This window comes from Triturus cristatus, chromosome 10, assembly GCF_964204655.1.
Source record: "Triturus cristatus chromosome 10, aTriCri1.1, whole genome shotgun sequence".
NCBI classification, from domain to species: domain Eukaryota; kingdom Metazoa; phylum Chordata; class Amphibia; order Caudata; family Salamandridae; genus Triturus; species Triturus cristatus.
The window spans coordinates 223,903,676-223,917,076 of NC_140593.1; the positions used below are offsets into that span (position 1 = coordinate 223,903,676).

At 45.7% G+C, this 13,401-nt stretch overlaps 1 protein-coding gene across 1 annotated transcript in view; it reads right to left on the bottom strand.

Annotated features, from left to right (window-relative positions):
• Positions 1-13,401, bottom strand: part of LOC146789239 (serum paraoxonase/arylesterase 2-like) — a 375,480-nt gene that overhangs the window by 188,418 nt on the left and 173,661 nt on the right. The window contains exon 3 of the mRNA XM_085630859.1: positions 2,426-2,481. Coding sequence (XP_085486985.1) covers positions 2,426-2,481 — 56 coding nt within the window. The remainder of the gene's footprint in view (positions 1-2,425; positions 2,482-13,401) is intronic.

The window sequence follows — 13,401 nt, forward strand, 5'->3', positions numbered from 1 at the left end:
CTAAATATGCGCACACTTAGAAAGAGGAAAATGCTTCTGAACATGTGCAGGAAGGAGCACCATCCTGCACAAAAACTATCTTGCCTACAATGCTGGCACCCTTGCACCACAGGGCAAAGTTGTCTGCATTGGCGTTAGGTATCAGTTTGTGAACCAGCGCAGGCTGAGAACACGAATGCACCATATAATGTTCAAAGTGGCACATTCCTGCCCTCTATTGATAAATATGGGTCTATACTTCTCAAGAGACACATTTTCCTATCAAGACTGTGAGCATTCCATTCATTGGTCCAATAAGGTAAACAAAAACTCTTTTTGGAGTGAAGAGTGACACCTTGATTGTCAACAATTAGTGCTATCTAAGCAGAATGTAATGGAATTCATTTTTTGTGTTGCAATTTATTTAATTAAGTAAATTAAAGTTATACATCATGAGTGAAAGTCACCCAACATCCAATAATGGTAACTCTGTACAGTTATGGACAGGGTTTTGTGATACATTGTACTGAGAAGGGAGGAGGGGGTAGGTGAGCATTCGCAGAGGGAGGGGTAAGAGACAATATCCAGGAAACACTAAAAGATACTAAGAGATACTTAAAACCTCTATCACCATTTTTTTACCACAAAGTACTCCCCACCACCAGCTCGCTAAGGAGTGGTTGGATCTATTTGAACAATCCTAGAGTTCTGATAGTGTAGAGAACCCTATGTGAAGTCACTATAGGACACCACTATTGAGTGGGGAAGGAGGCAACTCCTTTTGTTTTATATTCCCTCAAACACCCTAGTGGTGTCATGCTTCATCATAGGGACACCCCGACACCTAGAAGTCGGGGTGGGCTCAACCGTCTTTCAGGGAGCTCCTAGGAAGATGTTTTTGGCCAGGGGATAAATATTAAAAGCCCGACAACAGATCCCAGTTTCCCTTTTATTCTTGGATCCATTGGGGGTGAATATAAAATACAAATTATGGGTCAGTAGGGATATTATGGTCCTAAGACCCTATAGCCAACATGTTTCAGTCCAAATAAGCCCCATAAAGGGTGCTGGACTTTCTTCAGGGTGGGGTACTGAGCCCCCTGGTATGGGTAATACAGAGAATTTCCCTATACTACTTGTTATAAGGGCAGCTAGCGCTCCTTATTGGTTTCTATAGACAAAATAGTCTCACGTAATCACTCCATCCCGTTTTGGAAGGGGTATCAACTCCTAGAGGAGAACCAACTTTCTTCGGGGTAGCCCTGTAGTCAAACCGCCATCAAGGGTCCTGCCCCTCATCGCATCCTATTTGGAGGTGGTTCCACTGCTTGAGCTCTCCACCAGGAGGGAAATGAGCCACAGATTGTCCAAATCCACCCAATTGGTCTTCGAATTATGGCCATTTTAAGGTCTGCAACCTTTGACCTTTTTACTGATGAAAGAGCCCCTAGAGCTCCCCTGCCCACCGGGATACTACCCCCAGGGTAGGCCAGAGAGCCGCACATTAGATATTCACTGCTCCTGGCCAGAACACCCTATAATTCCCTGCAGGTGAATTTTAATGCACTTTTCTCCTCTTGTGATGGACCCTGGAAGACAGAGGCACCACCAACAAACTTGACTCCTTTTGTGGGAGCTCCAGGAGGGCAGCAGGTTCCCTTCTAGCAGCTTCTTAAAAACGAATCCAATGTTTGCAGGGCCAAGAAAACCATGAGCCTTTGAGATTTTCACTCAATTATTAAAACATTCCTACATTCATAGGGCTGGAGCTTTTGCTCTACAGCTGGGAGTACTGTGTCCTCTAGGGGTTTGAAATATGGTTGTATTTAATGTGGCTTGAAAGTGTATAAGGATGATACATGTAATGAAGCATTCTCTAGGGGCTACATCTATGGCAGTATTTTATGCAATCCGACAGTGATGCCTTCTAGGGGCTGTTTTAATGAATGCATTTTATATGGCTTGAAAGTATATAAAACACACAAACACAATCATTTTAAACTGCTTCATTGACATAATATTGTCAGCAGTAATTATGGATCATAGGGGATGTAGGTTGTTTACATTAATATGTGCATTTACACATGGGCCTTATTAATTATTTCATCTATGCACAAAACGATGGTGCTTTTAACACGGTTTGTTGATCTTGAACCTTTGACTGATCTTGAACCTTTGACCAAACTAACAGACTTCCTTATATGTTTGTATGATCCTTTAGGGGGTCAAAGGGGATTATACAGTGTAAGTGGGCTTATTGCTTGTAGAGGCCACACAACTAATACCCCCATTTCCAGTGTGTGCATTTGTAATTTTCTTGACCTTTATGTTGGATACAAAATGTATTGTTGAAATCATTTTTGCATATAAGTACATTCATCTCAAACATTATCATACTTCTGTCTTCATAAAATATCATGCAGGGGAACATCAAGACTGTACTTACAGCACTCATGAATGCAAGCCCGTTTGGAAGGATGTCAACATCTTCAGCGCCAGTCTCTACAATACAGGAAAAGTACAGTACATTCCTAAGAACTTTATGGTTACGCATATTTCGTAATTATTCTATTTAAGTTATTTCTATAAATGCATTTTAAGAGAGAAATAAATAAGCAGTGCGTGAGAGTGCATAAGTAGGGAAGGTAATACAGTGCTACACCAAAACCCTCAATTGTCTCATGGCAATGTTTATCCACTATCTTGTTGGTCAACCAGAGAGGTTGTTGAAAGAAAGTGGGCTAAAGCTGATTGGATGTAGATAGTAGTTGACAAGTACAGCTAGTAACAGAAACAAAAGTGTTGTTAGCCCTGCTTTTGGTCTGAACACCTGCTTTTGATCTGAAACCTTCATGCCACTGTATCAAAGCAGTGATTGTATCCCCAGTTGTATGCATGGTGAGAATTTAAAGACCTACTCCACTACTCTTTGATTCGGCAGAAGTCATTTACAAGACATCTACTACTGTTGTTTCCAAAACATTCCAAAATGATGTACCGTAGATTACTCAATGTCAGCTCAGAGTAAGATAATACAGTTACAGCTGGTCAATTGTCAAAGCTACTCATAGTTCTGAGCTACTGGTGAATGCTGTGAACCCGTCTCTGGGTTTATCAAATTGACCATCAGACAGAATAAACTAGATATTCTAAGTTAAGGCTGGTTTCACTGAACCTTTTTCAGATGATTTATACATGTACAAAGTCATTTTACAGATCCGATAGGGGTCGCCAGAGGTAGCAGCTGCAATCAGTATCCTACCTTTTCCTAACCCAATCACTACCTTTGCTGTCCTGTTATCAGATGTCATGTAGGCAGCAGTAAAAACACAAAGTGCTCGGAACTGCAACAGTCTTGTTTAGGTTCTGTAGTGTTCACTTCCTGGCCTTCCATTAACACGTCTGCTGCAAATGGGAGGCTCTTGAGGGACAAAGAGTGTGACAGATGTCAATCCTGTGGTGTCATTTGGGGTCAAAGAAGGATATATTATATAACTTAGCTACTCTTAGCATTCTGGTTTACTCACAACCACATGCATACTTGAGTTTTTCCAGTGTCAAAAATGTGAAACTCTGGCATGACAATGTGTTCAAAATGCACACTAAGAATGTGTAATTCTGAATTCCCATGTTTTACATACATCACCAGACAAGCTCTGTCCTTTCCACTTGCCTTAATGGACAGGCAGGGCAGGCATATACATTAGAGAGTCTGGATAACAACTATGGGGCAGATTTACAAGCCCCTTGCGCCAATGTTGCGCCACTTTTCCCATGTTAAAAGTGATGCAAACGAGGCGCAAGGGGCTTGTAAATATGCCCCTATGTACTTAAGGTTCAGCCAGATTTTACATACACAAAATGCATTTTGGTTGGCTCATAAATTTGAAGCTGTCTGTTGAATGTGCATGAACGGTTGCACACCATAAGCAAAATTGGCAAATTATTCCCATGCAAGTTTTCGTGCTGATGTGTGCAGGGGAAAAAGTTGTACTGGTAAACATTAGCGATGAAGCATCCTACTCGGCTTGTCATCCCACTGATAAATTCCACACTGAATTGCATGCCACGCCGCCCGAGACTCGTTTGTAAGTAGTTGATGCAGTTGTTGTTGGGAGAGAATCAGATTGGGCCCGATTCACAGAACTAACTTAAGACAAAATCCTAAACTTACTACCATTTTGGTATTCACAGAAGGCACTTACTCATTTTGGTATTCACAGAAGGCACTTACTCATTTCGGTATTCACAGAAGTTAGGAGTCCTAACTTTAGGACTCCTAAATGCCTTCTGTGAATACCGAAAGTCTTAAAATTAGGATTTTTCGCAGTTTAGTAGTAGTATAGTTAGTACTCCTAACTTTAGGACTCCTAAATGCCTTCTGTGAATACCGAAAGTCTTAAAATTAGGATTTTTCTCAATTTAGTAGTAGTAAACTTAAGACTCCTAACTTTAGGACTCCTAAATGCCTTCTATGAATACCGAAAGACTTAAAACAAGGATTTTTCTCAGTTTAGTAGTAGTATAGTTAGAACTCCTAACTTTAGGACTTCTAAATGCCTTCTGTGAATACCGAAAGCCTTAAAATTAGGATTTTTCTCAGTTTAGTAGTAGTAAAGTTAGGAGTCCTAACTTTAGGACTCCTAAACTGAGAAAAATCCTAATTTTAAGACTTTCGGTATTCTAACTTTAGGACTCCTAACTTCTGTGAATACCGAAGTGAGTAAGTGTCTTCTGTGAATACCAAAATTAGTAAGTGCCTTCTGTGAATACGAAATGGTAGTAAATTTAGGATTTTGTCTTAAATTAGTTCTGTGAATCGGGCCCATTGTGTCTAGCCCGTGCCCCGCAAGCATCTCTAATATCGGCCCCAAGAGCCCGGTTTCCAGTTCCACTACCTGTGCGGCGTGTTGGAGGCGCTTCCCGGCACAGAAACTGATGTCTACTCCTGGCAACGTGGGCTTCAAAACTTTCCACAAAATTATGCTGGAGGGGGAGGTGTCTATACGTTAAACGCCAGGTAGTCTGTAATCGCTTGATGGAGTGTGGATTTATTAGATGGATTTTGCAGTTGCCAAGGTGACATCCACCACCGGAAAGGAAATCTCTGGGGCCTGACATGCAGCCGAAGTGTCAATCGGAAGTGGTCTGACAGCACCCATGGTAGGATTAATACCGCAGAGGCCCTATGTATCTGGGGGCCTGGGTGAAATAAGTAATCTAATCAGGAGAAGGACCCATGGACCGCCGAGAAGAAGGTATATCCGGATTCTGCTGGGTGATAGCCTCTCCATGCATCCATCCACCCCAGGGAGGACACCAGAGACCGCAGCTTTGAATCCCCTGTACTATAGCTGAGTCCCTTAGTGCGCCATCTGTCTTCTGGCGCCATGGTGTCATTCCAGTCACCCCCATCACTGATAGGCCATCTTGCAGTTCTCCCCAGAGGTGCAGAACCCAGTCTACAAAAGCTTGACCCGGGGGGACATAAAAGCAACCCAGCATCAATGGTTCCCCATTTAATGTTCCCATCACAAGAATATACCTCCCACCCGCTGCGATTTTTGTTTGACCCTAACTTGGAGGACCACCCGAAAGACGTTCTAATGGATTGAGAGATTGAATTTTGGTCTTGCTACAGAAAGGTTTTAAACAACTGTTCCCCATCCAGATGTCCACTGCTGATATGCAAGCAGAAAAATACTCCACTGTATCAGGTATGTTGCTGGAAATGGATCCTACTGTTTGTATTTCTTCACCACATGGTATGATCTTGAATCAAATGTCTAAATTAGTGCTGCAAAGGATGTGATGTAAATGCTGAAAACTATTGGGCTAAGCGATGAACCTTGAGGGAATTTAGGCAGATTTGTAATGGAGCAAAAAGGTACATTCAAGATAGATTGTGTTCTGTGAAATAGAAAAGATGCCAGCCATTTTAACGTGATCCATAAAATTCCACTTTCAAAAAGATGCCTACTGAGGATAGTATGAGAGAAAGACAGTGTTGAAGGCTGCAGAAAGGACAAAAAGCACCAGCAGAGCTCTGTTAGTTAAGAATGGCCCTAATATAATTCATTACAGTCAGCAATACCGTTTCTGTGCTGAATGAAGGGCTGAACTCTGATTGTGTGATATCCATTAGAATATTGAATTCAAAATATAATGGCAGCAACCTGTTTACTTCTTTCTCTAAAGTCTTAGAAGGGAGGGGAAGTAGAGAAATTGGCCTATAATTACTTAAAAGGGTTGGGATATGTTGAGGACTTATTTGGTGGCAGTAACTGGATGGCACTTAAGAGGAAGATGAAGTTAAAGAGAAATTATATAATTTAGTGATAGTCCTGGATATACCATGTCCACAGCTACCAAACATAAATGAAGTGGCCATCGGTCAAGTGGCAAGCCCGATTTGATAGCTTCAAGGGATGTTATTGTGATTTGTGCAGAAAGCTGGAGAAATGAGGCAGTGACAAACCCAAGGTCAAGATGGAATGGTAGTCAATAAATTCTAGTGAATTGATGGAAGGGCGAATTAAAATCTGTTTCATATTTTTGAAGAAAAAAGGGTTTCACACAGATCTAATGAAGTAATGATGACATTATTAAAGGCTTCTGGATTTAAAACATATTTGACAATGGAGAACTGTGAGAAGTTGGCCTAGCATATGCTGGTCACTAGTTATAGTGGCCACCTTGCACCAGTCCAATTCGACTCCTAAGGTGATAGGTTAAAGACAACCTTTAAAGAAAGCTATCCTAGTGGTAGCTGTGGAGAGCAGCCTTCAGGCTAAGTCTTGAAGGAGTGTTAAGCTTATTGTTTTACCATAGATAACCTCTTGAATGACCAAATGAAAGAGTAGTCCACACAGGTATATATAAAATATATGTATTTATTCTAAACAGAATCACACTGTCTCTTTATGAGGCTAGAGGTAAAGTTACAATTCAAACAAGCATTTATAGATACCATAAATAGCACTGGAATCACAGGGCCCCGGGGGGGACCAAACCATAGATTAAAAAAGTGGTATAAGAACCACGACAATTCTACAGACAATGCCTAGGGCATTTAGGATCGCTGGCCCCTTAAGAATCCACACCAGGTGATGAGGAAGGGGACCCACGGGAGGCGAGTGCAGTGGTAATAGCTGCTATCGGGATCCCTATTAAAGCCTATGGAGAATGTCGCGGTTTGATTTTTAAAGATTAAAGACACTTCTAGCAGGAGTTCAAAGTTAGGAGCTTAGAGTTAAGCTTTTGAGGAGCCCACTACCACGAGAGTACCGAGGTACCACTGTTACCTGCCCCAGGGAAGCCGGGTGCATAGGTCGTTTTCGATGTCGGGTCGCGGGCTGATTTTCAATGGGAAAATGTACAAAACTGCTGCTAGCCAAAAGCGTCGATGATGTCGTGAAGAATGAAGTTGTAGATTTTGTAGAGAAGAACCTGAAAGCAGAGGGGACAGAGTCTGGGTCACGGCACAGTGACCAGGGAGATCAAGGAAAAGAGCCCTTCAATGTTGGGTGCTTCAAGTGGAAAAGGTGTAGCTTGGATCTGCAGCCATGGGCTCCGGGAGGCCTCAAGGAAGGTCAGCTTCTGGAGGGCAACTGTCCCACAAAGGATGAGGGTCACTGTGGTGTTAGTGTCCAGATTGGATCCACCAAGCCTTGGCAACCGCAACCCATGCAAGATGAACAAATCAGCTACTGGTGCAGACCCACGAGGTCTGAGCAAGGTCTCCTTCAAGGAGACTGTAGAGCAGGCCTGGAGCAACCAGAACAACTCTTAAAAGTAAAGATTGACCTCCGCTAGGGCCCACAAGTCGAGAGACAAGGGACCGCGGGAGGCAGCAATTTGGAGTGCGTCAAAGGGTGCCCACGGGCCACAGGAGTGGGATAGGGCGCTGATCTTTGGCACACTCGCTGCTGAGAGGTTGGCTCAATATTGGGCCTAAGCACAACTTCCCCACTAGTCAGGGTCGTGTGCTATGCAAGAGGTGGCCGGTGTCCTGGGGTATTGGGGATCTTGGCACCCACGCAGTCCATGGTGCTCAGACTTGCTGGGCACACTCACTGGCCTCTGGGATGCTAGGAACCCCACCTCAAGGTTGAGAGGAGTCGTCGATGTCTGAAGGAGCAGCAAAGTTCCAACCGGGTCACTTGCAGAGTTTCAGGTGCCTGCCAAGCAGGGGGGCAACTCCTTTACCCCAAGGGAGATTTCTTCAGTCAGCTGGGCAGCAGCTCATCGAAGGTCAGGTCTGTGAAGTCCAAGATTAATCTGAGGCTCTGTGGACACAGTATTCACCTTTATCCAAGAGATTAGGGGAGGGTCCAGATCAGAGCTCACCAATGAGAGTTGAGGCAGGAAAGTTTGGCTACACCCTCTCCCCTTTGTGTGTTTCCCGCCTGGGCGAGGGGCAGGATGCCCTTGAACCGGTTCCAGGGGGTGTATGCAGAATGTAGGCGCTGTAGCAGCCTACGTGCAACTCTGAAAGGCATCCTATGGTGCACCCACCCAGTTCCAATCCACATAGCCTGTCTGGGAAGGTGCTGGCACCTCCTTGCAACAGGATCCCTATTGTGCAGCTGCAGAGGCTGGGATTTTGCCCAGCAACAGGCAGCCAGAGTCGTGTGGGTGGCGAGTAGCATCCATTTTGTGATACGTGTGCACTTTTAAATTGGTGTCTAAATTCTGCTGCTTTTCCCATATCGCCCCTCTAGCAGGGGGGGAATCATGCCCTCATGCCCATGACTGGACTGGGGGTATGATTCCTACAAGTTTGACACGATATGGTTCTGTGTAGCCATTCTCAAGTTAGCACGCTATCGCGATATACTTATAATGCGGTTAAGAGTATATGGTATGGCTACACTACAAACAACCCAGCAATGATTTTTACGAGGGTTGCAGAGGGGCCCTACTCAGGTAGGGGTCCCCCCTCACACATATCTCAGCACCCTGCCTTGTATGATTTGCATGGCCTGCTTGAGGGGTGACCAATGAGAATACATGTGTTGTACATAGATGGGATACAGGGTACCTGTATCCCTGTAAGGGGGTGCAAGCACCACCTTACCCAGACTACAGTAGTGGTCTGGTGGTGTCATTTGGTATGGCTGTCCCAGGGTGGCACAATAAGTGCTGCAGCCCTGGTAGGCCTCTGAGGGACCCATGCCCTGGGTACCTAGGGTACCATCTACAAGGGCTGACAGGGTATCCTCAGTATCCAATTGGGTTGTACCTAGGGTACTCACATCAGTTTAGAGAAGAAGCAGATAGGCTGGGGTCCTGGATAGCAGGGCCACAGCCTGGCTAGAGTCATAAAACAGTCAAAACATCAGCAAAAAGTTGGGGGCAACTATGCAGTTGATGCCACTCTCCTACATAACCCCCCCCAAACACAGGGACATTAAACTAACCTTGACCAGTTGAGTCTTCATGTTCTAAGTGGAAATATCTGAAGAAGCCATCTGCATTGGCATGGTTGTTCCCAGGTTATATGTTCCACTGTAAAGTCCATCCCCTGTAGGGAAATGGACCACCTGAGTAGTTTGGGGTTTTCACCCTTCATCTGTTTTAGCCATAGGAGGGGCTTATGGTCTGTTTGAACAAGGAAGTGAGTGCCAAACAAGTATGGCCTCAGCTTCTTCAAGGCCCAGACCACAGCAAAGGCCTCCCTCTCTATAGCTGACCAACGTTTCTCTCTGGGGGTCAACCTTCTGCTAATAAAAGCTACTGGTTGATCCTGGCCCTCTTCATTCAGTTGTGATAATACAGCACCTACCCCTACCTCAGAAGCATCAGTTTGAACTATGAATTCTGTGGAGTAGTTGGGGCTTTAGAGCACTGGAGCAGAGCACATAGCCTGTTTTAGGTCATCAAAAGCTTCCTGACAGCTGACAGTCCACTGAACCTTTTTGGGCATCCTCTTAGAGGTTAGGTCATTCAAGGGGGTCACAATGGATCCATATCCCTTTACAAACCTTCTATAATAACCAGTCAGGCCCAAGAAAGCTCGGACCTGAGTCTGGATGGTTGGAGCAACCCAGTCCATGATGGTCTGGATTTTGCTCTGAAGTGGTTGAAGCTGGCCTCCACATACAAGGTGACCCAGGTACACAACCTGACTCTGCTCTATCTGGCACTTAGTAGCCTTGATAGTGAGTCCTGCCTTTTGCAGGGCTTCCAAAACTTTCCTCAGGTGGATCAGGGGATCCTCCCAGGTGGAGCTGAAGACAGCAATATCATCTAGATATGCTGCACTAAAGTCTTCCAGGCCTGAGAGGACTTGGTTCACCAACCTTTGAAAAGTGGCAGGTGCATTTTTCAAACCAAAGGGCATTACAATAAATTGATAGAGCCCACCAGGGGTAGAAAATGCAGTTTTGGCTTTTGCAGACTCAGCTAACCTTATCTGCCAGTAGCCAGCTTTCAGATCAAATGTGCTCAGATACTTGGCTGAGGCCAATCTATCTATGAGCTCATCTGCTCTGGGAATTGGGTGAGCATCAGTCTTAGTGACTGCATTGAGTCCCCTGTAATCAACACAGAACCTAATCTCTCTCTTACCATCCTGGGTGTGAGGTTTTGGTACAAGGACTACTGGGCTAGCCCAAGGGCTCTCTGAGGGCTCAATCACTCCTAATTCCAACATCTTTTGGACTTCTGTCTTTATGCAGTCCCTGACATGGTCAGGTTGCCCTTAGATTTTATTCTTGACAGGCAGACTGTCCCCAGTGTCCACTTCATGAGTGCACCAGGGGGTCTGACTTGGAGTCAGAGAAAACATATGTCTGTAAGACTGAAGAACTTGTCTACAGTCTGCTTGCTGCTGGTCAGTGAGGCTGCCTGCCAAGGCTACTCCATCAACTGACCCATCGTCAGGGTTGTGAGAGAGCAGGTCTGGGAGAGGGTCACTCTCTTCCTCCTGTCCCTCATCTGTTGCCATGAGCAAGCCCATGTCAGCCCTATCCACATATGCTTTCAGTCTATTAACATGAAGTACCCTGTGGGGACTTCTGGGAGTGCCAAGGTCCACACATAGGTGACCTCTCCCTTCTTTTCCAAAATGGTATGGTGCCCACTCCATTTATCTTGGAGAACTGCCGGGGCCACTGGCTCCAGCACCCATACCTTCTGTCCTGGCTGGTACACCACCAGTACAGCCTTTTGGTCATGCCAGGCTTTCTGTAATTCCTGACTTGCCTCCAGGTTTTTAGTTGCCTTCTTCATGTACTCAGCCATCTGGGAGCGGAGACCAAGTACATAGTCCACAATATCCTGTTTAGGGGGTTTGAGAGGTTGTTCCCATCCCCCCGTCACTAGACAGAGTGGCCCTCTAACAGGATGGCCAAACAAAAGTTCGAAGGGGCTATAACCAACCCCCTTTTGTGGCAGCTCCCTGTATGCAAAGAGAAGGCAGGGCAGAAGAACATCCCATTTTCGCCTAAGCTTTTCTGGGAGCCCTTTGATCATACCCTTTAAGGTCTTGTTGAATCTCTCAACAAGACCATTGCATTGAGGATGGTAAGGGGTGGTGAACCTATAGTTGACACCACACTCCTTCCACATTGCCTTGAGGTAGCTACTCATAAAGTTTGTACCTCCGTCAGACAATACCTCCTTAGGAAAACCCACCCTGGAAAAGATTCCCAGGAGGGCCCTTGCCACCACAGGTGCTGTGATGGTCCTAAGGGGAATAGCTTCTGGGTATCTGGTGGCATGATCCACTACCACCAGAATGAACCTGTGCCCAGATTCTGTTGGTGGGTCCAGGGGACCAACTATATCAATCCCCACCTGTTCAAAGGGCACCCCCACCACAGGCAATGGTATCAGTGGGGCCTTTGTGGACTTGCCTGCCTTGCCACTGGCTTGACAGGTAATGCAAGAGCTGCAAAAGCTCTTACAGTCCTCACTCATTTGTGGCCAATGAAAGTGAGGGACAATTCTGTCCCAATTCTTGTTTTGGCCTAGGTGTCCTGCTAAGGGAATATCATGGGCCAGTGTGAGTAGGAAACCCCTAAACGTCTGAGGTATGACCAACCTCCTGGCTGCACCAGGCTTGGGGTCTCGACCCTCAGAGTAAAGGAGCCCATCATCCCAATATATCTTATGGGTCCCACTGGCATTCCCTGCAGCCTCAGCAGCAGCTTGCTGTCTGAGGGGTTCAAGAGTGGGGCAGCTCTACTGCTCCAGGCTCAAGTCTGCCCTAGAAGGTCCCCCTGCCCCCAAGAACTCAACCTGATCAGGTTCCAGTTCATCTGGGGCAGTTCCTTCTTCAGGAGATAGATCCTCTTCTGCTAAAAGAGTCTCTACAGACTGTTCCTGGGGGGAAGGCTCTGCCTTACCCCTGCTACTCCTCCTCTTGGAAGGTCCTTGGTCCATTCTTCCAGGATCCAAGGCCTGTTCAGTTCCTGTCAGCTTTGCTTTTGACCTTGTCAGGGCAGATACTTCTGCTGGTATACCCAACATTGCTGCATGGGTAGTTAGCTCCACCTCAGCCCATGCTGAGGCCTCCAAATCATTCCCTAGCAAACATTCAACAGGTAGGTCTGCACTCACCACAACCTTCTTTAGGCCAGTTACCCCTCCCCAGGAGAAGTTCACAACTGCTAGAGCATGGTTAGTACTAACGTTGCTTGCGTTGGTCACTTGGTAAGTTTCCCCAAGTATGATCTGGCTAGGGTCCACAAGGTCCTTAGTCACCATGGTGACACTGGCTCCTGTGTCCCTGTAAGCTAATGACTCCCTTCCATTTATTTTAGGCTGTTGCTTGTATTTGCCCAGACCACTGGGACACACAAATAGGGACAAGTCCCCATCACAAACTAAGACAGCCTGAGTAGGAGTTCTGACTAGGCCAGAATCCTCTCCAGATCCCAGGGTCAACCCTACTATGCCCTTGTTCTGTGTACCACCACCTATAGCTGGACTAGGGGGAACAGGTGCCTTAGGGGCAGGTGTGGTACTTGTGGAGTCTTTGGCCTTATTACAATCTGAAGTCCAATGGGTTTTCTGTTTACAGACTTTACACCATGGCTTCCTTGGCTGCTTAGCCTTGTTGGACTGGGTATTATCAGATGCTGCTTTTGGGGGGCCTGTTGAAGACTGCTGGTCTTTTCCCTTGTCCCCACCCTTCTCAGAGTTCTTGGCATCTTCCTTTTTAGTTGCACCCCTCAAGGGCTGGACCTTCTGCTTAATCCTGGTTCTGAACCATTTGTCTGCCTTCTTTCCCAATTCTTGAGGAGAGGTCAGATCTGAGTCCACCAAGTGCTGCTGTAAAAGCTGATTCTGACAATTATTAAGGATCTGCTCCCTCATTATGAGATTATACAATCCTTGGTAATCATTTACTTTACTGCCAGTTAACCAACCTTCCAGTGCCTTGGTAGCACAATCTACAAAGTCTACCCAATC